This window comes from Eubalaena glacialis, chromosome X, assembly GCF_028564815.1.
Source record: "Eubalaena glacialis isolate mEubGla1 chromosome X, mEubGla1.1.hap2.+ XY, whole genome shotgun sequence".
In the NCBI taxonomy this organism is placed as follows: Eukaryota; Metazoa; Chordata; class Mammalia; order Artiodactyla; family Balaenidae; genus Eubalaena; species Eubalaena glacialis.
The window spans coordinates 93933909-93961327 of record NC_083736.1 but is presented as its reverse complement, the minus strand read 5'-3'; the positions used below and the strand labels follow the sequence as shown (position 1 = coordinate 93961327).

The window sequence follows — 27419 nt, the reverse complement described above, 5'->3', positions numbered from 1 at the left end:
GGAGAGGACCGTGGACTATAGGATGGGGATCTGGTTCCATCAGGAGGCCAGCAGAGTGTTGGTAGTCACATCAGAACTTCGCACACTGGGGAAGGCATGGCGGAGCTTCTCCATAATGTCTTCCAAGCACAGGCTGACATCTTGGCTCTTTGACCCCACATCATCTGAGTTGGAGAAGAAAGATGTGGGAAGAGAACTCGAAATTCCCTTATGAGGCCAAGGGGCCGAGGTAGGATGCTGCCGGCTGAAGGGTGAACCTATAGCATTTGTATCTTCCCGGCACGATGCCTAGGTACATATGAGGTACTCAACATACATTTGTGGAATAAAGAAATGAATGAATCGGTCAATAAGCCAATCATCCCTGACCCTAAGCTCAAAGCCATGAGGAGAAACCAGTCCCAGCCCTAGCAGAACCCTAGGCAGGAGACCTGGGGCAAGACAAAGCCATGGAGGAAGGGGTTGGGAGGGGCTGGGGGAACTCACCTGCAGCTTGAGTGTCTGGAGTAGTCTGTCCCTTCTCCTGGGGGTGACTGCCTTCTGACTGCTGCGGAGAGGAAGCCAGGGACGAGCCTGCAGAGCCATTGCCATCCGATTCAGTATGTGGCTAGCAAGAGGTAAGGCATGACTTAAGTGGCTTTGCCTTCCTGACCTTACTTTGACAGACTCCTGAGCTTAGAAAGGTCCTTAGAGACATCATGCCCATCCCTTTGCCCTTGGACTTTAAGAAGCTTTTGGTGGTACCCCAAACAGTGGTTTCCCCTTTCAGGAAACTTCTTAGAATATTTAATTACTGGATACCCTCTTCCTTCAACAACATGTATCAAAGGCTCCCAGTTCTTCTAAGGATGCCATTGCCCCTAAATATCTCTTGCTGTCATTTCAGCTATAATTAAGCTATCTAGAACTCAATTCCCTCTGGAAATGTAGAGTTGCACACCTGATCCTTGGTTCATGACATAATATCATATGTTAAGACCTCCAGGAATTCATCTAGAGGCCATCCCTTGGAGGATCTGGGGAAGAGGCACAGTGTGGTATTACCTGGTATGGATAATGACAATAATTATTCATAAATTATTTATTTATGAAATGTTTATTATAGTCCTGGCATCATGCCAAATTGTTTAAATGCATTATCTCATTTGACGTTCACCACAATTCCATGAAGTTGGTATATTTTTATCCCTGTTTTACAGATGAGGGAACTGGGGCTTAGTGAGGCTAAGTAACTTTCCTAACATCCCACGGCCACTAATCGGCAGCACTACACTCAAACTCAGGGCTGTCTAACTCCAGAACCACACTACATCCTATACACTGCCTCTTAAAGAGGAAAGGGACAAAAAGTAGTAAGTGAACCCTTCACAGCGAAAATCTTCCTCTTGCCAAGCATGTCCAAACTCGCTTCTTTCCAGCAAACATCAAAGTAGCAAAGTCAACGTTTTGGATGATTCTTTGAACTTTGTTCTTTCAATACCAGATTCAAATGGGTTGTGGGGAAGTGAGCCCTCAAAAGCCCTCCCTCTGCCCTAGGCCCCACGGTGGCTTGAGAGTAAACACACAAGGATGGAGTGGAAACTAGGTACAAGAGAATTGGCCAAGCGATGTGATATAGCAGCCCATTCCTCCCCCCAACTTTCCTGATCGCCAGCCCAGTTCTCTTCAGAAAGTCTTCTAACAGACACCTCCCAGGAGAAAGGAGCACCTTTCCCCGGCCCGCCTGTGCTCGGAGGCTGCTCTGATTCTTCCCCTGGCCCCAGACTCACTTGCAGGAGCAGCTCCCTTAAGCGCTGCAGCTGGGACTCGAGTTGCTTGTTGTGGTCTTCAAGAATCTGCATGCGTGTCTCCAGGCGGCTCTTGTGCTGCCGAAGGATCCGGGCCTCAGCCAGCAGCTCCTCATTGCGGTGGTCCTGTGCCACCTCGGCAGAGCCCTCAGCCAGGGTGGGTGCCTCAGCAGCCTCCTCATGCTGCCACTTCAGGCGCCTCAGCTCCCCCTGGAGAATCCTGCCAAGGATGGAGAAGCCAAGGCCAATGACCTTCACAGGGTATTGACTGTCCAGGGCTCAGTGTCCCCTCATACCTAGGTGTGAGCAATCCCTTTGCTCTCCCATCCCCACCCCCATCCCAGCCCCCAAGCTGTGCTTTTTTTTTTGGTCGCAGCATGTGGGATCCTAGTTCCCCAACCAGGGATCGAACCCGCGCCCCCTGCAGTGCTGCAGTGGAAGCGTGGAGTCCCAACCACTGGATGGCCAGGGAAGTCCATCCCAGCCATGCTCTTGCTTGAATGGCCATAACCACTTCCTCTCCAACACATATGTCATTTACTTTGCCATCCTTAGGCCACAGAGCAGAGAGAGCTGACATTTCATATAACAAATGTCTCAGGGCTTTGATGTGCTGCTTCGGGGATTAATTCTGACCTTAAAATCCGGCAGAAACACAGTCTGCAAATAAATGAGGCATTAGGGCCACTGACTCACCTACTCCATTTTTAGATTTTTAGATTCCAGGGGAAGACATAACATAAACAAAGGATCACCCATCTTTCCTCTTCTCTCTACTACCCTCCTCTTTGACCCACTTTAAACACCCATGTTGAGTCATCAAGGAAACAGATTCCAAAGAGATGGTCTCCTTTGGAGGACATTACTATTTTTTTCTTTTTTGCAACAGAATCACTCTCTCCCTAGTGTTTCCCAGGGTCCCCCCACCACTGCTCTAGTGCAGTGCTTCTCAAACTATCCATAGCCAAAAAACAGGGGGATTTTTCAATCCATCATGGATCAATACATGGTCTGAATGTGCATAGCTAGTACACAGCTCACACCACACATGAGTTGCTGCCCAAATTCAACAGCACTCAACCTGGCCTATACCCAATTCAATGAAGACAAGTCCACTAATTATGTGCGTGGATACTGTGGCAATGTCAAATTGCTATGAAAATTTCTAAAAGTTTACTCTCTATTTATGTATTTATCTTGTCTTGAACCAGTAACAAATACTTTGCAGATAGGTCCTGTTCTAAGGACTTGCTAATCCAAATACAGTCTGTAGGCCTGAGGCATGGGCATCCTTTAGCAGCTGGTTAGAAGTACAGGAACTAAGGCCCCACCCCAGACCTTCAAATCAGAATCTGCATTTCACCAAGCTTCCCAAGTGACTTGTATGCACACTAATGTTTGAGAATTACTTTTCTGGGGGTTGTTATTGATTCCACTACACACCCCCAAAGTGTCTTGGATGCTCCTCAGACTCGTGCTGCCCTCCATGCTTTACAGAGATCAATGCCATCCCCATAATCTTCTTCACCTTCCCTCTTCCAGTCCTCAAATGCTCTATGCAGTATCATCCTCCTCTTATTACTTTCACTAAGTGGTAAGGACCTCTTTCCATTTCCAACAACTGAAAGTTCCTTGAGGGCAGAGGCATCATCTCTTCTGTATTCTCTGTGTTTGCATTCTCTCTGCCTGTTTCTATTGGGTACTTGGAGATATTTGGGTTGAGTTAAAAGGATTCAAATAATTATTAGGATAGCTAGCTTTTATTGAACACTTCCAATAAGACAGACACTGGCTAACACATTATATGCCTGATCATTTGATCTTCACAAGTGACCTTAAGAGGTAGGTAGTCTTACCATCATCCCCATTTTACAGATGAGGAAATGGAAGATCACAGAATATAAGTAACTTGTTCAAGGCCACATAGCTAGGATGTGGAAATTCAGGACTTGAATTAAGCCGTCTGACTCCAGAACCCACGCAGATCTGTGCCGTTGCCACACCTACCGGTTCTCATCCTCTAAGTGGGCCAGGATCTTTTCGAGCTCCCCTTTGCTTTCAGTGACCATGCTGCACGGAGCCTGCTGTCCAAAGGCTGGCTCCCGGTCTGTAATGGGGCTGGAGTGCCGCAGCAAGTACTGGTCCTCGTCTCTGTGTGGGGGTGGGGAGAGGAAAGAGGGGCCCAGGCATTGAACTGAGAAACAGCTCAGGGTGTGAGTTCTCAGCTCCCACCTCAAGCCCCAGGAGACACATGCTGGAGGATTCCCTCTCTAAGATACATAGAGAGGGAAAAGGCCATGTATTCAGGTTTAAGAGGGATGGAAGTGTTCAAAGGTGGTAGGGGTCATTGTTGGGGGTAGTAGGAGAGAGTGTTTTCAGGATGCCGAGGCTCCTGGGTTCTACTTATAGTGACCTGGGAAACAATGAGCAAATCACTTCCCTTTCTGTGATGTTCCCCCACCCCACCCCCCTTCGCTTTCCCATCCCCAGGGGAATTGTGGCCTGCCTGAGTCCCAGTCCCAGGGCTGGATTTATCCGTGTAGCCAACAGTTCCTAGGTCCTCTGAGGAGGCAGGGGACCTCCCTAGAGATGAAGGGCCCCTTCTCTGGGCTATAGCACCAAGGAATCTCTCTGGCCACACTTCAGTCAAGCCCCTGGTATCTCCCCAGGGTTGATGTGGCACTAGATGGGGCATTGGCATTTTGAGCATAAGATAATGGCTCATTTCTGCAACTTTAGTTGAGGGCATATTCTTCTTCCTTCAGAGTTAGGAATAGAAGGATGGGATCTTGCAACAGAAAGGGACCTTGGCAGATGGCAGGGAGGTAGTTCATCCTTCATTACCCTGCTCAGTTGATAGAGGGCAGACTGCTTCTCTCATTAAATACTGTGCCCAGAAAGCAGACTGCCTTCCTTAGGGTGTCAGGGACCCTATCCACACACACCCCACCTCCCACTGAAGATATACCCTCCCCAAGTGGTGGTAGAAGGATCCCAAAGGAGAGCTATTCCTGGCAAATATGCAGCTGTGAAAACTCACATGCTGTCGTCTGGGGACAGGCTGTCATTAAAGAAGGAGCAATTTTGACTTTCCATCTCAGCAAGCCTAGGAAGAAAGAGCAGGAACAGAAGGGAAAACAGTATGTGAAGACGGCTTTCATCTCAAGGACTGTAATCCCACAATAGGATAATCAGGTTTGGGGGGCTGTCCCAATTTCCCCCTCCCCCGCCCCAAACGTTAGGCCTCACTGGCTGCCGCAAAGCCCGCTGTGCATGTCCCCCTGGCCCTGACTTCATTCTCTTTGCCCCAACTGAAAACCCCTTCCCCCTTGGACTCCTTACAATTCCCCTCCCCAAAATCTGGTGGTACCTGCTGGCAAAATGCTCAATGCGGGAGTGTGTGTCAGCGTGTGGCAACATCGGAGAAGAAGCAGGCCTAGAAGAAAGCAGCAAAGACACAGAAGACCAAAGACTGGGTAGCTGGGCAGCCTGTCTCCTCACCACCACCCTTCCACACCCCGCAACACCACCACCAAATTAGGGAGCTCCCAAGAGCTGATGGGAACAAGATACAGAGACTGGATTCTAGTCTGTTTCTCAGGTCAGATTCCTGGTCAGGCCCCAGCTGAACTGCCCTGTCACTAGTTGGGTTTGCCCTGGAAGACTGCCCTAGCCCATGTGGGACTCAGTCCCTTCACAGCACATCCCTAGGCTCAATGAGGATGCCTGCAGCCCCCGTTCAGCTACCGGTACTCACGTCTCACTGTAGTCGGCCTCCAGCACTGATTGCACAGGCAGATAACCTCGCTGAGGGTGTTTGCTGAAATAATGCTTTGAGCGGAATTTGTTCTTTAAGGTAGTGGCAAAGTCCCTCATGTTCTCACTGGATGTGGTCTGGGAGGAGACAAGATAGAGGGACTCACCCTAATGGGCTATTCTAGGGAGGTGTGGCCACTCCCCTGGAGCAGGGACCATGACTGGTAGTCCACTCTTGTTCATATTTACCACACCTCGCTCCTAGAAAAAGATCTAGAAGGATACATGCCAAACTGTGAACACGGCTTGCCTCAGGGAAGTTAGACTTGAGGGGTGGGGAACGCACTGAGGAGAAAAGGGGACTTGGTTTTATACTTTAAACACCTCTATATAATTTGAATCTTTTACAATGATCGTATATTTGTTAACTTTTAAATATCTTTTACGTAAATTCTAGGGGTGTAGAAGATGAGCAGGAGCTAGACAATTATCAATCTACCATCTCTAGCCAGTTTCCCATGTATGACTTTAATAATGTTTATTTTAAAATGATAATAAAAGAAAAATAAAGGTCAAGGTCACTGCTTCCATTGGGTCACACATGTTTCTGTGTCAACAGAATTTGGAGAAGAGATGACAGCTCAGGGAGATGGATTGTGGAGATGGGGAGGTAAGATGGGAGAGAGCAGTGGGGGGAGCTGGGGATATGCTTGGGACTTTGGGAGTATGTGTGGGGAGAGAGGAATAAAAGAGTTTAGGGAGCAGAGTCAGCTCAGGAAGCTAAGCCTGGAGGTCTGAGTCCTGAACATAGCAGAGGAGAAATTCTGTGGCTGGAGTTCAGGGATGCTGGGCTCAGGAGGCTATGAAGGGCACAGTTTCCAATGAAAGCCCAGTGGATTTTGGGGACCCAGGTAAAGAGCATACCCCCTTTTCACGCAAAAGATTGAGTAATGAATTTGAGCACAAACTTTGGTATTGACTAGAAGGGATGGAAGCAATGACAAGGTAGCAGGTGAAGACCAGGGGACAGAAACAATCCAGGAAGCTAAGCAGGAAAAACTAAATTGAGCGATCGAAGGCTAGTCACCTGTAACTGCCTTGCTGTCTCTATTTTTTCCTGAGGCTTCTCTCTGCAGGAGAATAGTGAGTGCCTTTTAGATGGCCAAGAATGTCCTGGGCTGCTCCAGCCAGCTACCGCCCTGGTGAGGGTGAGGGAGAAGCTCTGCTAGAAGGACAGCCCTGGATCCCCCAAATTGGTCAATCACCAGGCCTGTTTGGAGGATGCTCCCCAACGGAGAGCAGAATACAGTGAGCTAATGCTGGACAAAATGGATCAAGCACCCAGAAGCTGAGAGCTGCCTGCCCCTCCCGCCTGGCCCAGAGGCTCCATACCGGGGTGTAATACTCCATGATGGGATAATGAAGCTTGTTGCCCTTGCTGGCCCTGCCTGTCAGGAAGCAGGTCTGGCAGATGTCCACGTTAAATTGTTTCAGACTCCGGTACCTTGGGGAAAGGAGAGGTGGTAGGAAAGAGGATGCAATATACTATAGTGACCTCCCCCTCCCCCAAACATCCAAATATACACATACATTAAAAGGGTTACTCCAGAGACTACAAATCTCCATGAAATCACATGCTCAGAATCCCAGGAAGTTCGGGAAGTAGCCCTGTCTCACCATCTTTTTTTAAAAGGAAGGGTGGGATAAACAACAAGGTCCTACTGTATAGCAGAGAGAACTATATTCAATATCCTGTGATAAACCATAATGGAAAAGAATATAAAAATGTATATATATGTATAACTGAGTCAATTTTCTGTACAGCAGAAATTAACACAACGTTGTAAATCAACTATACTTCAATGAAAAAAATAAAAAATAAAAGGGAGGGTGGGACGGGGTAAAGAGCTCATTATATCAAATAGCCTTCTAAACAAAGGTGGCCTGAAAGGGTCCAGTTTCACAGGTATGACCACCTTCCTTGGAGAAGGCACACTTTCAATATGAAGACAACTGATTCTATCAGCCGTGGGCAAGTTGGCTAAAAATTATTCCCCAAAGTTATTTATAATAATAACGCTATTATGACCGAATATAGACTAGCCCTTCAGATCCAATTCCAAAGCCTGATTGGACTGCCCAGACCTAACAGCATAGCATGGTGAAATGTCTAGACTTAGAGCAGTCAGAGAATCCGACATCTTGTCCTGGAGCTACACTAGCCAGCAGTGTGAACTCCACCTCTGTGCCTCATTTGCTTATAAAAAGCAGGGTGGTTGTAAAGAGAGTATGTGCTAGTGCTTTAAAGTGGTAAAAACAAGCATTTTATGATGAAAGCCAAATTCAGGATAGCGGCTACCTTTGTGGGGACAGGAGGAAAATGTAATCAAGGAAACTTCAAATATATTGTTTTATATATTATATAAAATATGTATATAATATACAAATTTGTAGATATATAAATATATAAATATATAATATAATGTATATAAATATATTGTAAAATATTGTTTGTTTCTTCAGCTTGGTGCTGGGTGCCCACTGTGGGGTGCTGGAGCCTGCTCATACAAGCTCACGAGAGCTGGTTGTTAAAATTTCAGGAATTTTCCAAGCCAGTTGTTAAATATAGCTATTATTTAAAAATTAAATTGTATAAACTCACAATTAAGCAAATGGTATTAAAAACAAAGGTAATAAATACTCAAACGCATCACTTCCTAACTATTTCACCATTATCTATGCTCTCGAGGTTGTCTACATCTGTTATACCTGGTGGTGGAAATACTATAAATGGTGTGCAACTGTGCGTCTCTTCCTGACCTCCTATGGGTGGCCTGACACTGGCCACAGTGGGAGTATTTACATCATGGAAATTAGCCAATGCTATATCACGTTTCTCTTTTGCTTTCTAGAGAGTAGCACATTTGCCAGCACACCTTTTGGTGCGTAGGTGTTCTCATATGTCAGGATGCTGGGGCTTCTGGGTTCTACTTAATGCTCCCTGGGAAACAATGAACAAATTACTTCCCTTTCTGTGCTGTTCTCCCACCCCACCCCCTTTTGCTTCTCTATACATTTTTATAGGTCTGAATACTTCATAACACAACTAACAGAAAAAAATTTCATCGTTTATGAGTTTTTTAAAAGTTAAACATTCTGCAGTAGAAAGGATTATAACAGTATATAACAACATACAATAGATTAGTTGTAATTATATAATTATGTAATGCCCTGTTTTGCAATATATGATTTATATGTAACATGGCCTATTTATTATTAGTATCACTCCAGCAGGTATTTCTTTCCCTACCTGAAGCCTTTGATGGGGCACTGCCTACAGATAGAGCACTTGGTCTGATGCTTCACTTGTTCAGCAATGGTGACCCGATGCAGAACAGCCAGCCACACCATGGACTGGGGCTCCAAGTTGACCCATTCCAGGAACTGTGAAGCTTCAATGACTGGCTTCCCAGTGCTCTAGGGAAACAAGAAGCCCAGTAGTGATGTCTGAGGCCCAGTGTCTTGTGCCTAGAATGGCAGCCCTCGGGGGAGGAGGAGAAACAGCAAGACCTGGTTGGACTCTGGGTTAGACCGTTCTCCAGAGGTGTCCACCTTCTACCCTGCCCTAGTTGACCTGGTGCCCTCCCCTCAGGACTCTGACCCTAAAAGCCCAGAGAACCCTCTGCCCTGTTGCTCCAGCCCAACAAACTCCCTTGCATCTGAGTACTTCAGATCAAAAGCCCAGCTCTCAGTCCTCCCTCCCTTCTTCCCACCCTCTGTCCCATCATTCCTCCTTTCCTCCCTCCCCAGTTCCATACTCACAAAACGGAAGCAACTACGGACGCTGGGCTCCACGTTGCTGCCCCCAAAGGCCGCCACTTCCCCCAGCTGACGGGGCACCTGAATGGCCTCATGAAGCAGGACACCAAGGTGGCGTTGGTCACACTGGCTGCCTGAGTTGGCCACTTGGCTGAAGAGGTCTGCTGGCCCCACCGTAAGTCATGGCCAAGCCCGATACAGGAATGGCCAGAGAATGGTGTGAGGAGAAAGAACGGAAAAAGAAGACAGGGAAAGAGCACATTGACTTAGCTAATGACTTTTGAAACTGGAATACCTAAAGGTCCATCCCTGACCTTCTAGAAGTCCAGGAGTTCTAAAAGCAGCATTCCTCTGGGTTCAGAGAGAAAAAAGTGAGTCAGACACAAAGATGGAGAGCATCAGAAAGAGCAGGGGAGAGAGGGGTGAAGACAGAGAGCAAGCTGTGTGTGAGAGTGGTGCCAGACACAGATATGACACTGCTGGGAAAACAAAGTCTCAAGAAGCAAGATGAAGGGGTGTGGGGTTCAAGGGTGCCTGAATATGAGTTGCAGTCAGTCTGCCCTATCCCCTCCTGTTCATGTAGCCCATGCAGTCTGATACTGCAGTAATCTCTCAGTTATCCACATAAATGAAAAGAAACACTGGCATGGATAATCCAAAAAAAGGGGATAATTCAACACACTTGATCATCTAAGAATTCACTCTCAATCATTGTGGAACAGACTATGGTACTTATATATTTGAGCATGGTCTATATCTGCCCTTGTGGGAACTCCCCTGTCCCACCCCAACTTTAGAAAACCTCCTCCAGAGGTTCTTGTCTGTCCGTCTCATACCTCACCTAAGGCCCAGAAAAGGAACAAAACCAAAAGGCAGAGGGCCTGGGGTTTATTTCTGGATCCATTACTGACTAGCTTGTAAAACCTTGGGTAAGTCATGAACCTCTCTATGCTGCAGTTTCCTTACTTATAAACGGAGACTAAATCATCACTGTCCATCCCATCTCAAAGGAACATTGGGAGAAATAAATTATATCATAACTATGAACATACTTTGAAAAGTCTTCTTCCCTGTAAATCTTTCCTAGATGGCTGTCCTCACTCTTCTGTGATCTGATATAGCACATATCCTTTGCCATTCAGATTATTCTAATTAGCACTCTAAAAAATGCTTTCTGTGTACTTCTGTCTCCTCTTCTGGACTGTAAACCACTTGAGGCAGGGACCATGTCTAACTGGACCTGGTACTCACCACATGTAGCACAGTGGTCAACGCACATTAAACACTTGACATTAGTGATGCTGTTGCAGAAAAATGCAAAATGCTGTACAAATGATGGAGGATGGAGGGGAAAGCAAAGGTACTGTACACCAGAGAGGTTCAAACCTACAGAATTACATGTTGTCCACCTCCCAGATAATGGGGATTATTGCACACCACCCACGTTATCACATGGGAAGTCTCCAACAGAATATGTGACGTGTTTTTTTTTTTTATTAATGTATAGCTTTTAATTTTATTTCAGATGCCTGTGTTGATGATGCAGGTTCTCAGGAAACCCCCAAAACCATAAATGCCTTTCAAAGCTTTTGACAGTCAGGGTAAATTGAACAATTCTCAGTGATGTATTATATAGTAAAAACCATTCCATTTATAAAAACGAGCACACACCTGCCTAGTAAACAATAAAACTGTCCTCTTCCGCATTTGTGTGACGTGGTTTGAGCTTCAGATTGGGAGAGGGCTAAGCCTGATAGGCCACAGGGAAATGGAACTAGAAAGTCCAGGTCCTGGGTATCCCAGGATCCCAACTCAGATCCCCATCAAGTAATTACACCAGATCAGAAGAAACCAATGCCCTTGGAGTAACAGTGGGAATAATAACAGGCCTTAGACCCATCTTGGCCTTTGGCTGTTGTGGATTCTTTGCAATAGCTTGGACCAGGAAGCATTACAAGGTAGCCTGAGTAGCCCTCTGCTGAGTCAGAAGACTGATCTTCTGCTTATCTTAGGCTTTTCTTCCTCCCACCACACCTCTCCCTCCACACAACTGTACTCCAAACTTTGGAGTTGTACTCACACTGCAGTTTTTCCTTCACTTCTGTGCCACACAGGCATGCGATGCCAGTCTTAAAGGACAATGCCCGCATCTTTCCACTGCGACCACTAGGTTTAAAAGAAGAGACTGAGAATATGAATATCTGTAAAGGGTTAACGTCTTGGCAGTCATGTCCCTCACAGGGTTGATCCCAGCAGGGCTCTGTGCCAGCCATGCCCCAAGCTGAGCTGAGTCCAAGTGCACCAGGGGAGCAATTCCTTCCCACCATGCCCACTCCAGATGTCCCACTGAATTTCACCATGGAGGCTGTCAGGGCTGCAAGTCCTTACCTATCAAAAACATTGAGGAGCCAGTTGAGGCTCATGTCCACACAGAGTGGCACGTTGACCAGGATGCCTCTTTCCTCCTCCAGCCGTTCATATAAGGCAGTCAGGCAGTGAATGACCTCCACCACATCCATTACATGCTCACTGGCCTGCAGATCATGCTCATTGAAGATCTCCAGGGCTGTGGTTAAAGTTACCAGGTCCACTGGGAAGGAAAGGAGAGAAGGAGAAAGTATAGCCAAAAGTAGAACCCCAGGGACTAGACAGGAAGATACGGCCACCAGCATCACCAAATCTGACTCAATCTCCAAACTAACCATTGGTAAGTATGAAACAAACTTGCCCTTTACCAAGACCCTCAACCCAAGTAAGGAGAAGGCAGCAGAAGGCCCCCTAAATTAACCCCAAATGTTTCTATACCCAAATGTTTCTTGACATCAGTTTCAAGAAGATGGTGGGATCTGGGTAAACTCCCAGGGGTTGAATACCATTTTTTTAACTTTCTTTGTCTTTACACGCATTTCAACTGCAAATAAGTTGGTCTGTGAACCTCGTTCTGAAAACCTAGACACTGGTTATGAAGGCTCATGTATGCCTGGGTAAATGTGACATAACGCAGGAGGATTTTTTAACTACACCCAATGCTGGAATCAGCCTAGCCAGATAACCTGGTCCAGGAAGACTGAATGGACAGTGTCTCAGAGAAAAGACAGAAGGCACATTATATCTGCAGCCATGTTGTCCCCTAACCACTGGCATTCGCTTCAACAGTTCTGCTGCTACATCAAATAACCCCAAGATGGTGAAAGAACACAAGCCTCCAGTGGTTCCAAACCATTTGGTGGGATAATTCTTGCCATGAAACACTTGCTTGATTATCCGTTTTGGGCAGGGAAGAAGGGACAAGGAAGAGGATAGCTGTGGGTTAATTTGGAAACAAGTCTGGGGGTTGGGGAAAATAGAAGGGCCCTGGAAAAATCACGTGTCCACAGCCAGCATATCCCAGCCTTTGGAGAGTCCCCACAAAGCCAATCAACAACACTGGACAGGTGGGATGAAAGTGGGAAACAGTCAACAGATGAGGAAGGGTAGGAGTGGGATGAAGGCTATAAGGGAAGTGTAATGGGAGACTTACGACGCAGTGCCTTCTGGACTCTGCGTAGCTTCATGGCAGTGCGGTAAGCTGAGAACTTAATGTTGTTCAGATCAGCTGCAGAGAATGGAAAGAGACCCACTCAGATCAGGGAAATGCAAATTAAAACCACAACAAGATACCATGTTACACCTGCCAGATTGGCAAAAAATAAAAGTCTGACAATAGCAAGTGTCAGCAAAGATGTGGATGAATGAGAATTGCTGGTGGAAGTGTAAACTGATACAACCACATTGGAAAACAACTTGGTATTACCTAGTAAAATTGAACATTCATATATTCTACGACCCAGCCAGCTATATATCCTAGAGCAGTGATTTTCACATGTTTTGTTTGTTTGTTTGACCAAGCAGCACAGTTCTTGTTAGCTCCAAACTAGAAATGACCGAAATGTCCATCAACAGTAGAATGGTTGAGGAAACTGTGGTATATACAGCGGAACACTCCACGGCAGTGAAAATGAATGAACTACAGTCACATGCATCAACATGGGTAAAATTTACAACATAATAGGAGTCTCTCTTGGCAGTCAAAGATAAGGCACATGAGAGTCATATTCGTAGCCTGGATAGTATCTTTCAAAGAAGATCTAATATACATCTATAAGCATAATTACCTAATGTGATGATAAAATCGTTCAGGGAGAGTATAGAGCTTCCAGTTGAGGGAGGTGCAGAGGGGAAAGGAAAGAAGGCTACTGGAAAAAGAACAAGGACTCACTTCCACCCTCACCTGCTTGTTGAATAGGATTCCCTTCTATTTTTTTTTAATTTATTTTTTATTGAGGTAACATTGGTTTATAACATTTTGTAACTTTCATGTGAACAACATTTTATTTCTACTGCTGTATACCCTACAAAGTGCTCACCACCAAAATTTAATTTCCATCTGTCACCATACAGTTGAACCCCTTTACCCATTTCACCTTCCCCCTACCCTTTCCTCTCTGGTAACCACTACTCTGTTCTCAGTATTTATGTGTTTGCTTTTGTTTTGTTCATTTATTTTGATTGTCTCTTTTTATATTCCACATATAAATGGAATCATATGGTATTTGTCTTTCTACTCATGTCACTCAGCATAATATCCTCAAGGTCCATCCGTATTGTCACATGTGGCAAGATTTCATCTTTCTTATGGCTGAGTGCGTGTGTGTGTGTGTGTGTGTGTGTGTGAGATCCAGCTATCCCACTTCTGGGTATTTATTCAAAGAATATAAAAACACTAATTCAAAAGGATATATGCACTCCTATGTTCATCACAGCACTATTTACAATAGCCAAGACATGAAAACAACCTAAGTGCCTGTAGACAGATGAATGAATAAATAGGATATAGTGTATATATATACACACACACACACAATGGAATACTACTCCCTTATATTCTTATAGGACAAAGGCAACTGTATAGATCTCCACACTATACAGGAACCTTGAATTCTTACCTAGGGTTTGGTATAACTCAGTCATCTTGGGATGGTCCCAGCATGTGGTCTGAGCCTGGTGGCTACAAACAAAAGCATCAATAGTGCCAGTGTCTATACCACCCTCCAACCCCTCAAACACACATGCACGCACCCCTCAGCGATAGGTTGGATGCAAGGAGCAGCAAGATCTGAGGGTGAACCCTGAGGATCCCAAAGCACAAGGGTTCACCTTTACCAGGTAGAATCTTGAGCTCTTGAGATGAGTAGGAGGAAAAACTGGAGTGGATGGAGGAATCCCAACAGGTAAGGGGTGAGAGGGATAGATAGAAAAAAAGACAGGAAAAGGAGGGGGTGGGCAGGTGACTGACCCATTTCCGATTCAGATGGTCACTCACTTGATATAGTAGGGAACTTTATTGGGTGAAATTGCTCTTTCCCAAGGAACCTGAACAGAGGCTGGTGAGGGAGAAGAGAAAGAGAAAGAAGCTGACCACTAATGCTCTTCAGGCCCCTGGTTACTCCCCTGCTCTATCCTCTCAAAGAAGTAGTTAAGCCCCAAAGGGGATGCCTGACTCTCATTGCCAGCTCTTAACAGCCCCTGAGCATGGGGTAAACACTTTTAATGAACACACTTCTCTCCCTGACGTTTGGGTGAGGGAAGGAGAAGAGGTTGTCACTGATACCCTCATGTGCCAGAGACATGACAAGGTCATGAACAGGTGGCCTGGGCCACCCTATCTTCTCCCTGAGCTGTCTGCCATTTTATCCATTCAGCAGAAGGCAGCTGGTGTGCTGCTGTGGATATGAAGTGGACCCTACTTTCCTCATGGGGCTCAAAGCCCTTCCCCCAGAAGGTCAAGCTTCTCAATCCTGTGGGACAATGGGGAATGGGACTGCTCACTCCTCTCTGGTGAGGAACTCTGGAAAAGGATGTCTCTCTCTGCTCTGTGTCTTTAACATCCGAATGCTCCAGGAGAGGCTCAGTCACCTGGCCAACCTCCTCATTGCAGTTTCCCTGGGTACAAGAGCCCTCTGCAGGTATATCTGCATGCCAGTGATTATAATTTAATAGTTCTAATCACCATTAACATTGATTAAGTTCCTACTATGTGCCAGATACTCTGCTGAATGCTCTGTGTGCCTATCTAATTTTCATATCTGTACATTCCCACTATCTCCACTGCTGCCACCCTGATCTGGGTCACCGTCATCCCTCATCTAGATTGTTGCAATATGCATCCTAATAGGTCTCCTTCCTCCCACTCTTGCCCGCCAACACTCTGTTAAAATATAAGTCGGATCATGTCATCCCTCTGCTCAAATCCCTGCAATGCTTCTCCATTCCATTCAGAATAAAATCCCAAGTTCTTACCATAGCCCTCCAGGCCCTCCATGCTCTGGCCTCCTGCTCCCATTCTGACCTCTTTCTCTCTCCCCTCGTCACTCACTTCTACACTGGCCTCCTTCCTGTTCCTCAGGTATGCCCCTGCCTTAAGGTCCTGGAAGTTGTTGTTCCCTCTGTTCTTCCCTAAGATATCCACATGGCTCATTCCTTCACCTCCTTGAGGTTTCCACTCAGTTGCCTCCCTCATTAAGTCCAGCACTCCCTAACTCACGTCTTCCCTGCTTTACTTTTTTTCCATAGCACTTGTCACTGATTGACTTTATATATATTTTACTTATTTGTTTATGGTCTGGCTTCCTCCTGTAGAATGTAAGCTCTCCACGTCCAAGGATTTTTGTCTGTTTTGTTCACTGATGTAGCCCCAGTACCTAGAACAGTACCTGGCCCACAGTAGGCCATCAAGAAATATTGTTGGAACAATAAAGTCATTTAATTCCCATAACTCTATCAGCTATGTAATATTTTCCCTCTTTTTACATATGGGAAAATTGAGGTTCAAAAAGGTTAAGCTATTTTTTTCAAGCTTGCACAGATATAAAGTCGAGCAGCTGTGACTCAGATCCAGGTCTCTCTGACTCAAGAGCCTGTCCTTTTAACCACTACACTACACTGTTTTATCCTACTGCTTCTTAGATGCCAAGGTACACTGCGCTCCCACCAGGCCCCCAAGGGACAAGAGTAGACCCTCTTGGAAGGTGGCTGAGTTTCTACCAAGTGAAGCCCAGTTTGTCTCACATACAGGAGAGGAAGTGCTGTGACCCAGGCCCAAAGTCCCGGTGGGCATCCTGGAGCTGCTTAAGTCTCTCACCAACTGACACCTATGGAAAGAAGACGCAAGAAGTCAGTGGACTCATTCCAGATATACAGGGTAGGATTTCCACGTGCCTCTGGCAATCTTTGTGAATTTCCTCAGAGGCTGCCTCATCTCCAGTTCCAGATCCTCCCACCATTCGCCCAAATCCTAGCCTTCCCATGGCACTCCCAGGGGTCAGAGAAGAGCATCCCTAATTCCAGGCCACAGTCACCGTTCATCTGCCCCTGTCTACCCTGAGGGGCAGACAGGCCCCTCTTAGACCATTTTAATCACTTCCTGCAGTTTAGAGGTTGAGAAACCTGTTTCCTGGCCCCAAATTCTCTACAACTCTTTTCCCACATAGATCCCATTTCAATGCCCCTTCACTTCCTTTGGGCCTGGGTAAGTTCCCCCCCAAGCCTAGTTATACCAAGCCTTTTCCTCATGCCTCACTCCAGGCTTCTCTTTTACCTGTAGCTGTTTCCACCGGATGTTGATCTGCTCCAGGGCCCGGGAGTTCTCCATTGACAAGTGCACATCAGAAATGGCAAGTTGATGGGCCAGATCATTCACCAACTTCACTCCATCTTTCATGGGGAAGAATTCTTCTTTGAATAGCTATAGAACCAAAACCCAAGTGCCGCAGTAGGTAGAAAATAGGAAAGAGGAACCATTAGTCATTTTGTTTTAATAGCGCAACCTCAGTGCTTGCCTATTAGGGCAACCAGACTAAGGTGTGTGTGTGTGGGGGGGGCATTGTCCTTATCCTCTTCCTTTTCTACTCTCAGAAGACACCAGGGAAAGAGAAGACAGTAGAAGGACAGAGGAGACTTCAGCTAAACCAGCCCCCAAATCTAGCACGGAAACTGGGAGAGACTCTATTGAAGTCCAGGGCAACAATGGAGCCTCAGCAGCAGGAACACTGTCAGGGTGTGGGAGGAACGTCTGGTCCCGGGGTGGACTGTAGCCAGGGGAGGGGGCCTGCATACCTTAAGAGCCTGGATGTGCTCAGGAAGTGAATCAATGAAGAGATCCCCAATGGGCTCCCAAGTGGCTCGGACTCCCTCGGCCTGAGTCAGAGTCGCACTTAATTCCTCCATTGCCCCTTGGATCTCCAACAGCTGCTCCAGAGTGCGCTCAATGTGGCGGTGCTGGTCCACGCAGCGGGCTGTCAGCTTCTCCCATAGTTCACTGGCCACCGTTGCCTGCTTCCACACAAAGCGGCTAAGATTCTGGATCCGCTGTCTGGGAGAGGTATCTGCAAGGGCAGGCACGAAGTCAGGTCAGGCCAGCCAGGCAAGGATAGCCCATGGAAAGACAGAGACAGATAGCCCTTTGTAAAATGTGTGTGTGTGTGTGTGTGTGTGTGTGTGCGTGTACATGTGTATATATATTCATACACACACAAATACATTTTTTTCATAGTTGAGCTCCTTTTGAAGATTCAGCTTTTTAAAAAATTAAAATTTTTATTTTGAGTTCGTTGTAGATTCACATGCAATTATAAGAAATAATACAGAGGGACTTCCTTGGTTGCACAGTGGTTAAGAATCCGCCTGCCAATGCAGGGGACATGGGTTTGATCCCTGGTGCAGGAAGATCCCACATGCCGCGGAGCAACTAAGCCCGTGCACCATAACTACTGAGCCTGCGCTCTAGAGCCCTCGCTACACAACTACTGAAGCCCACATGCCTAGAGCCGGCGCACCGCAACGAAGAGTAGCCCCCACTCGCCGCAGCTAGAGAAAGCCTGCACGCAGCAACAAAGACCCAACGCAGCCAAAAATAAATTTAAATAAATAAATAAATAAAGCTTTCCTGTGCTCTCACATCACTTCCAGCTCCTGCCTAAATTCTTTAAAAAAAAAAAAAAAAGAAAGAAAGAAATAATACAGAGATCTCATTTACCCTTTAGCAAGTTTCCCCAAATAGTAACATCTTGCAAAACTATAGTATAATATCACAACCAGGATATTGACATTGACATAATCCACTAATTTTGTTCAGAGTTCCCCAATTTTACTTGTACTCATTTCTGTGTGTGTGTGTGTGTGTGTGTGTGTGTGTGTTTTGTTCTATGTGATTTTATCACATGTGTAGGTTCATGGACCCACCACCACAGTCAAGAGACCATACTGGTGTTTTCCACTTATTATATCATGAGGATTTCCTCATATTCTTAAAAAATGGGCAAGGTAAAGAATGAGTAAAATATTTAAGACGTGTAGTGAGGCAAATCATTGAGTCCTATTCACATGACCTTGGAATGCGATTTTGCATTAGTGTCTGCTGCCCACTTCCTTCCAAAAAAGGGAGGTATTTTATGAAGACCCAACAAAGGAGAGGTTAGTATAATTTGCCCAGCCTTTCCACCTAGGCTCCTAAATTGTAAATTTCCTCTTCCTCCCTCAGACCTCCCCTCAGAAGTAGATTCAGAGCCCCCAAACTCCAGACTAATTGGAATTGTCCTGCTCTCTTGAGCTCGTTCTATCTGAGGCCCATTGGACAGTAAATTGAGTACTAGTTAGTACTCAGTAGGAGGGGCTCGAGGTAAACTGAGAGGGTCAACAGCATTGACAAAGGACTGCATTAACAAAGGGTCCTTTCAGGCTATACATAACCAATCTCAGAGGGTTGAAGCCTCTTTCTGGAGAAGAGGGCGTGCTGGGCCACCACTCAGACCTGAGCACCACGGATCCCACCCTGCTGCCTTATTTAAACCTAGACCTACAGTGACCCGCTCTGATGATGAAAGGGGGCAAGAACTCACCAGGGTCAGAATTAAAGAGCCACGATCAGTTTTCTTTTCAAATGCAATCACCAAACTTTTTAGATTTTTTTGAAAGGTTTTTTATTTTCTGGTTGATTACAGCAGTGCCACATGCCTCTCTATGTTGTAATAAAGCAGTATGCTTTTAAAGGACATACTACTACTTTTACTTACTGAGTTAGTTTAATGCATTTGAGTCTTTTTTTTTTTCTTTTTCATGCCTTATTAAATGGCCACACATGATGCTCCAGAGAGCCACATACAGCTTTAGGCCACACGTTCATCTCCCCTGCTCCAGGCTCTGTTCTCTTTGCTTTTTCTTATAGTGTGAATCTGGCTTCTTCCCAACTTTGGACTGCTAGGAGAAAATTATCCTCCTAGGTAACAGCTGAGAAAATGAGTTTGGGGAGGGCAGGAAGGTGTTTAATGGTTCACAGCTCAAGAAGAAGATGAAAGAGAGGAAGATCACCCACCTTTGCTCTCAGAGCGAGGATCCTCTAATTCATCAAATGGGTGCTGGGACAGGAAGGCCTGAGCTGACTCCAACACAGAGTAGATATAGGGGCCCCGAGACTTGACATCTTCCATAAAGGCCTGTGAAGTTAGCAACGTGGTCAATGGGGAAGGAAAGTCTTTCAACTGCTTTGAAATCCATCCTGCAATCGACAATCTTTCTTCTCCTCAGTGCAGCTTGATCCTTTGGCGTTATCCTGTATCTTTGGGCTACTCAGACTAAAGAGGAGCAGTCGTCTCCTTAGGCAGAAGAATAACTCTGACACTGGAAAGTCTATTTACTCCGAAATGGGTCTGTCTATGCCACAAGGTAGAGTGAAATGTGGGGATTTGGTGCTGGGAATCTTGGTTCTCTGGAAGACTCAGAAAGTTCTCTGTGAGGGGCTTAGAGAAATCAAAGCCAGGATGGGCAAGATTTATATTAAAATTTTAATTAGTTTTTTTGTTGAAATATACACTAATAAGTGTATACAAATCAAAAGTGTACAGCTCAATGAATTTCCATAAAGTGATTCAATCTCTGTAACCAGTACTGAGATAAAGAAACAGAACTCCACCAGCATCCTGGAAGGCTCCCTCATGACCCCTTCTGGTCACTCTCTCATTCCCCCCTCCCCCAAGGTAACCACTATCCTGACTTGTAACACCACCGATTAATTTTGCCCATTTTTGAACTTTATATAAATGGAATCATACAGTGTGTGCTCTTGTTTGTATTTGGCTCTTTTTTCACTCAGCATATTGTCTTTAAGATGCATCCATGCTGTGGCACACATTTATAGTTAATTTTCTTGTTGTATGGTATTCCATTCTGTATTCATCTTTTAAATTGAGATATAAATGATATATAACATTGCATAAGTTTAAGGTGCACAATATACTGATTTCAAACATTTATGTAATATGATTGCCATTAGCTAACACCTCTGTCACATCACAAAATTATCATTCCTTCTGGTGCATTATGGATTCATTTTAAGAAGCATGTTGTTATTTTCTGATTATAGAGGTAATATATGTCACAGAAATCTTAGAAATCTCAGAAAAGTATGAAGAAGAAAATTAAAAAGAAGTCTGATTTCATCACTTGGATTTAACCATTGTGAAGATTTTGATACAGTTCCTTCTTCTGTTTGTATACATGTGTATACATACATACACATCTATATCGATTTTTATACAGTTGAGATCCACCTGTATATAGTTTTGTATCCTGTGTTTTTTCACTTAATATTATATTATGTTCATTTTCCCATGTCCCCATTACAAATCAGGGCAGAATTTTAAGGGAGGTCCATATTTGATGGGAAGAATAGAGGGGAAAGATTTGACTTATTCTCTGGAGTACTATCCACAGACCAGTAGGACTGTACACAGCTTCCTGTGACTTTAAGCATCTAAGCACACACTGGGCATCCATCAGTCAGGGTGTTGCAGAAGAGATCCCTTCCCGATGGAGAGGCTACACACCACGGCCTCTGTTAACTCTAACCTACCGCGTGCGTCTCCTTCTCCTGTTGCACCAGGGCCACATCCCCTTGTAGGGGCAGCTGAGCTGACAATTCCTCATCCTTTTGGCTGAGCCAGTCAATAATCTCTTGGAGAGGGAGCTGAAGCTTTCCACTGTGATCTGAGAAGGCCTCTAGGCGGGCGCTGCACACAATGGTAAGACCAGTGATTTTCAATCCTCTTGTTAAGTTGCAAAACATTTTCCCCAACAAATACATATGTGGAACCTTAATATATAAACAGATGAAAGAGGTGCTGCTCTGGTCGAAGTGGGAGGAAGCCCAGAGCCCTCCCTCTGACCCACCCACAAAGGCTCTCAAGGCACCTCCAGAGGGAGTACGGTACCAAAACACTTGGCAGACGTCAGTTAATTCAGTTGAGTGCCCAGCATCACGCTGGGAAGGGTAGCGAACTGAGCAAGGCCATTAGAGGTGACAGCTGTCTCGTCGCCCTCTTGTCCTAGAGGACCTCAAGTCATGCCAAACTGCTCATCCTCAGAGGCTTCTTGGAGGCTGCCTTCTGAGCAGAAGCGGATGCAGTAGGTGGAAAGGGCGCGTCAGGTGGCTGAGTTTGGGCACGCATGTGTGTGAGGCTGCATACAAATACAAGCAGCCCAGGGGTCCCAAAGGATGAGGACAGCATAGGCTAGAAGTTTGACATATGGAAGGAGGAAAATGGGTACCGCATAATCACCTCTGCTTGCCTTCCCCCGCAAATGAGCCATGAGCTGAGGTCCAAGTGGTAGGAAGCCAGAGGCCAGCCCAGGCTGTGTGCAGCCATCGAGCCCATTCCCCTCAGCCGACAGTGCTAACTAGTCATTGCGTCCCTACCACCTGGGCCAAGCCTTTTACCTACATTTTTGCTTCCACTAATTCTCAGAGCAACCTCGTGAGGTAGGCACTGCTATTGCCCAGAGAGGTTAAGTAATTTGTCCAAGGTCACACAGTTCAGTCACTGGTACAGTGATGATTTGAACTCAGGTTTGTCCGATTCCAGAGCCTGCATTCTTTCAGCTTCTCCACACTCTTCATCCCCGCCAGAACCCACCAGAAGCCAGGAGCTTGGTCTTTGATGATAGGGAGTAGAGAGGAAAAGTGTGTGGGGGAGGTGGAGGCGTCAGGGGTTATAGAGAAGGGTAGAGGAAAGAGGAACAACTGATACAGAAGTTGCCTTCAGGCTCTTACTGATTCGCCCTTAGTTTGGGGAGGCATGGGTGGGTGATAAGCAATAGATGGGAATAGAGGGATAAAAAGATGGGAAAGAGAGCAGATGAGATCTACCAAAATGGAGGACAGTTATGAGAGGAAGAGGGGGAGGCAGTAATCATATCCTCCATTTATACATCAGCGCTTTTAAGTTCAGAAAGCATTTTCATATCTTATTTGAGTCCTCACAACAACACTGGGAGATAGTTAGGACAACTATTATTCTTCTACTCATTTTTTTTCCTTTAAAAAAATCCAAACAAGTGTAAGCTAAAATTCAGAGACTACTCAAGCCAATTATGCAAGGTGACAGCAGCTATTCAAGACTGAGGTTCAAATCCAAGTCTCCTGACTTCTGACCCAGTGTTCTTCCCCCAGTGCCAGAGAAGGAAAAGGAGGAGAAACAGAGGGTGAGGCTGACGAGAAGGCTGAGAAGAGGATGGTGAGCTACAGCAGCAAGAGGAACCCGACACCGTCCCAGACAACTCCCTAAAGCCCCTGTTTCGAGGGGCCAGGCCTTACCGGAGGCTGTGCGACTTCTTTTTGATTTCATTCCAACACAGGTTCATGGCTGGTGGTTCCAGGGGTCCAGCGGCACCAACAGACCCGTTGAATAGCTTTGGGCTTAGGTAGGGCACCCCAGCACCATCGTGAGGAGGCGCAGGGGTGGTGGCAGCAGCTCTAACCTGGACAGAAACACAGACACCTCTGTGATCCCTGGAGTGTGCCACACCCTGGTCTGCACCAAGCCAAGCGTGGGACAAGTGTGAACAGAGGGAGAGAAGGGCTGGTTCTGGGGTGTGTTCAGGGGTAGGGGGTGAGAAAAAGGATGACTCCGTGGCTCTGTTCATGGCAAGGTCCTCTCTTGGTACAGGTCGGTCACTTTTAACTGCTGACTCCTATCATTATCACTCTTATTATTTCAAATTTTGCCAGGACTACTGCCCAGATGGGACCCTGGAAGTATTTGTGTTAGGTAAGAGCTGCTCAGAATTGCCCAAACACAGGCAACCATGGCATTCAAGGTGAGTTGCAGCTCTTACTTCAGTGTCCCACAGTTTAGCCAACCTTCTGGAAAAGAAAGCTGAAGGGCTGTCTCACAAAGTTCCAGAGAGAGAGAAAGAGAGAGAGAGAGCAGCCAGAGAGAGCCATCAGTGGTAGATGTCCTACTTCCAAGTGAATCTAGGCCTTGGTGCCCCCTCTTCCTCTTCCCCGCTCGCATTTCCCGCCATAGTCAGGAAGGCTGGAAAGAGTCCTAAAGAGCATTGTTCATCTTCCATGGGTTGCGAAAGGGCTAAAGCAGCATTTTGGGTCCTGATCGCCAAAGGACTCTGACCAGAGTCGACAGCTAAGACGACCAGCCGTGGAGCCTGCCAAAGTCTCGCCTTGGGCCGTCAAGTTCAGAGCCCGTCACTTGCTCACCCTGTAGGGTATTGTGGGGTTTGGGGGAGTGTGGGCTGTGCCAAGTAGCCCTTCAGGAGTTAGCTACCTTCAACGCAGTGCCAGACCTACGCAGCCAGGGGCAGAAGGGGGTGGAGAGCAGGGGAGTGTGGAGAGGAAATCTCAGCCTCGGGAAGCCCACCTGCCTGCCTGTCTGTCTACCTCCTCACCTTCTGTGGAAAGCACACGGTCCTGGTGGCTGAACCTCCTTTTGTCTCCCCTTGCCCCCAAACCATACTTCCTCCCCTCACAAGGCTCTCCGGAAGTTGGGAAACCAATCATCCCATTCAAACCACAGCTCGAAGTGCTTAACACATAGTAGGTGCTTAATAAATATCTGTTGATAAAATTAATGATGCCCAATCTATAGAATAAAAAATATTCAAGATTTAAAAAAAGAACCCACAGCTCGCAGCCACACACGGAAGGAGAAGCGGGAGAGCAGCCAGGCTCTGGGGCAAAGCTCTGAGTTCAGTTGCCTTGTGTCCCCGGGAGCAGACCCTACCTGTGCCGCCTGGGGACCCAGTTGCAGGATTGGACAGCTCCATGATGATCCCTCCACACAAATCAGGACCCAGTGCCTGGTGAGCTAAAGGGAGAGTCCCGACAGGCTCTGAGCAGGCTCCCTCAGGGAGGGTGGGCAAAGCTGAGCCAGGCCAGGAGGCGGGATCTGTCACCCTGTTTGTTTACTGACCCCCCAGGAATCCAGAGGGGGCGACTATGTCAGGACTCCAGACGGTGAATCAGGGCTTTGTCCCTGGGGAATTCCGGCTCACTCCCAACTGGGCCCGCCACACCGGGGCCAGGAGGGCCCTCCCAGACTGGCAAGGATGGTGAGAGTGGGACTGAGCATTCCATGGTGCTGAGGAGGGGCACAAAGAGGGGAGCTTCTGTTGATTTATGTTCCCTTTCCCTGGAAGACACAAAGGACTCACTCTGCCTCCACCCCCACCTCCTGAGGTGAAGGAAAGGATCAGACTGCTTTGGTGACAAACCTCTGGTAAGCAATTTCCCCAAGGTCTGGAAGGATGATGAGCTTGGTGAGAAGCCTTGTCCTTGACTAAGTAAGCGTCCTCAGAGGCAGTGAGAGGTGTGTGTGGCACACCTGGGGACAGAGCTGTGGTTGGGAAGGTGGGCAGCAGAAGACTGACCCAAGCCCGCAGTGAAAATGAGAAAAGAGGGAGAGACTTGTCCCCACAGACCTCCCCCTGCACTCTAAGGCCAGGGGGAGATGGATGGTCAATGGGCATCCCCCCCTGGACTTTTGCAGGGTGGGGAGAGGGCAAGAGGGAACCCAGAAACTCCATGCAGGGATCCAGTGCCAGGGAGGCTCCTGTGCCCTGCCTGTGCTGTCCTAGGTCCCTGGCCTGAGGGGCAGGGCCCCTTCTGGAGGTGGCCACTCTTCTCCTTTGCCAGCAGACTTGGCTGGAGAAAGGTTAACATTCCCGAGCTGGGCCTCCACCCCTCAGCACTGAGGCAAAACACTTCATTTTGACCAAAAAGGGTTCTGTTCCAATCCTCATTTATCTCCCACAGAGTCTTCTGGGCTTTCCACAGTTCCACATTGTTTCCATGCTGAGACCCACCTACAGGAATAGTTAGAGCAGCTGCCTGACCCTTTCTGGGGCTACTGGGTAGAGCCTTGTGGGGTGGATGGGGGATGGCAGGGGATAGCAGGCCAAGAGCAGGGAGTGGCTCTAGCTCTGGGTCGCAGCTTGGCTTATGCTGGGATAATTGGTCCCAAGCCAGTCTCACAGAGTCCCCCAGACTGGGAATGCCCCAGAGTTAGAAATGGCCTCTTGTGATCCAGCCACAACCTAGTTGTCTGGTTCTGATGGAAGCGCCCACGATGAGCTGGGCTCCACCCATGCTAGCCTTTCATTCCCTCCAGCCTTCTTCTCAGTTTCCTATGCCCCCATTTGGCTCCTTTACTATGCTGCATCACCCTGTTCTCCCCCTCCGAGTTCCCCCTAATAATCACAAGTCCCCGGCAAATAATGAATAATCATAGTTTTCTTTCCCTATCAATAGCCTTCTACTTCTGGCTTTTGTGGCCAAGATGTTTGCTTCTCACTCCCCACTCCCCATAGGACTCTCTCCTTATCTCTTGAAACTTTAAGACAAAGTCAGAGCCATAGAGAAGGAAGAGAAGAAACTAGACAGTGACCGAGGAGAGGGCTTGGTCTCACCATTCTCTGTCACAAAATGAAGCCCTCAGGTCCCGTTGCCAGGTGGAGAAGTTTGGAGGGGGTGGGCAATGAGCAGGGCAAGCCTTATGGAAGGACCCATGCTTCTCAATCCCTCAACCTTCTGAAAGTCCCAGTCTGGGGAAGGGGTAGGTGCACAGGGGGACTCTAAGTTGACACTGACTTTGAGAATATGTTACAAGCAGCAAATTGTCTCTGGCTAGACATGTGAAAACAGCTTGGGAGGACCTGGGTCTTATGCCTCTCTGGACCTTGACTTTCCCCCATTATTCTCCCCCAGATGGGCTCCCCAGCACCTACATTCTCCATCCATGCCAGCTCTCCATCCGTGTCTCTCTCTTCCTCCTCCCTGTATATTCAGCTGCTGTTTGCAGCTGAATAGTGACTCAGCGCCACAGCCCATCTGTGAGATACTAAGAAACATAGTACTTTCACACACTCCCATGGCCTCTGGACCCCAATGCATTGTAGGCAAGCCAAAGTATGCTGATACTTCTCTCTTGTCTAGTCAGCTTTCCCTTGGACCTCCCTCATTGTCAGGAAAGGGGGCTGCCCTCTTGGGATTACTGCCTCTCACACATACTCTGACCACCTAGAACGTATGCAGGTGGGCACACGCAGCACCACCACTCCACTTCTAGGGGAGGAGAGAGACAGGAGAGGCCAGTATGAAACTCAGGGGAGCCTTAGTGGGGTTAACCCACTGCGAGTAAGACTAGGGACTTGAGAAGAAGGCCAATAGAATGAGAGGGAATATTCTGCAGGTGCAGAATATGAGGTAAGCCACAGAGAAGTCAAGACAAAGGAAGGTCCTGTCTTGTCCTTGGCTATACCCTGAAGGATCATGCTTTTCTGGGCCCTCCCTTGGGATGTTAACATAAAACCAGCCCCCTCAGCCATTGTGGGCCCTTTGGCTTGTCCAGCTCAACACACTTCCTTTGCCCCATGCCCCCCATAAAAGGTCTCATGAGTGACAAGGATGGGCCAAAGGAGGCCCCGTGCTGTCCAAGAGGTTTCGTGTATATGGACAGTACCCCTGAGCCTTAGGAAGCATGGATACCCACAAGATCACACACAGATCCTGTGTCCACCCTGTCTCTACAGGTCTTTCTTTTGCTCTCGGCCTCTTACCTGAGGCTGGGGGCAGGTGCTTCGGAGGCTGCTGCTGTGATGGAAGTGGTCAGCTGCCCGCCACTCATGACATCGTGGGAGGGTGTAAGGGCATCCCTGCATGACCATAGGTTGCAT

At 47.1% G+C, this 27419-nt stretch overlaps 1 protein-coding gene across 1 annotated transcript; it reads right to left on the bottom strand.

Moving 5' to 3' along the window:
* Positions 1–39: 39 nt before the first annotated feature.
* DRP2 (dystrophin related protein 2) lies at positions 40–27419 on the bottom strand. Its single transcript, XM_061177905.1, has 22 exons — positions 27303–27419; positions 23047–23210; positions 21307–21463; positions 19771–19891; positions 17517–17785; positions 16999–17145; positions 16474–16552; positions 14725–14785; positions 14348–14409; positions 12883–12957; positions 11751–11952; positions 11443–11528; positions 9366–9523; positions 8854–9020; positions 6936–7047; positions 5545–5681; positions 5158–5223; positions 4828–4893; positions 3795–3938; positions 1770–2007; positions 487–607; positions 40–164 (listed from the first exon to the last, which is right to left on the bottom strand). Exons 1-22 carry the CDS (start codon positions 27417–27419, stop codon positions 40–42), a joined length of 2874 nt encoding a protein of 957 aa, XP_061033888.1.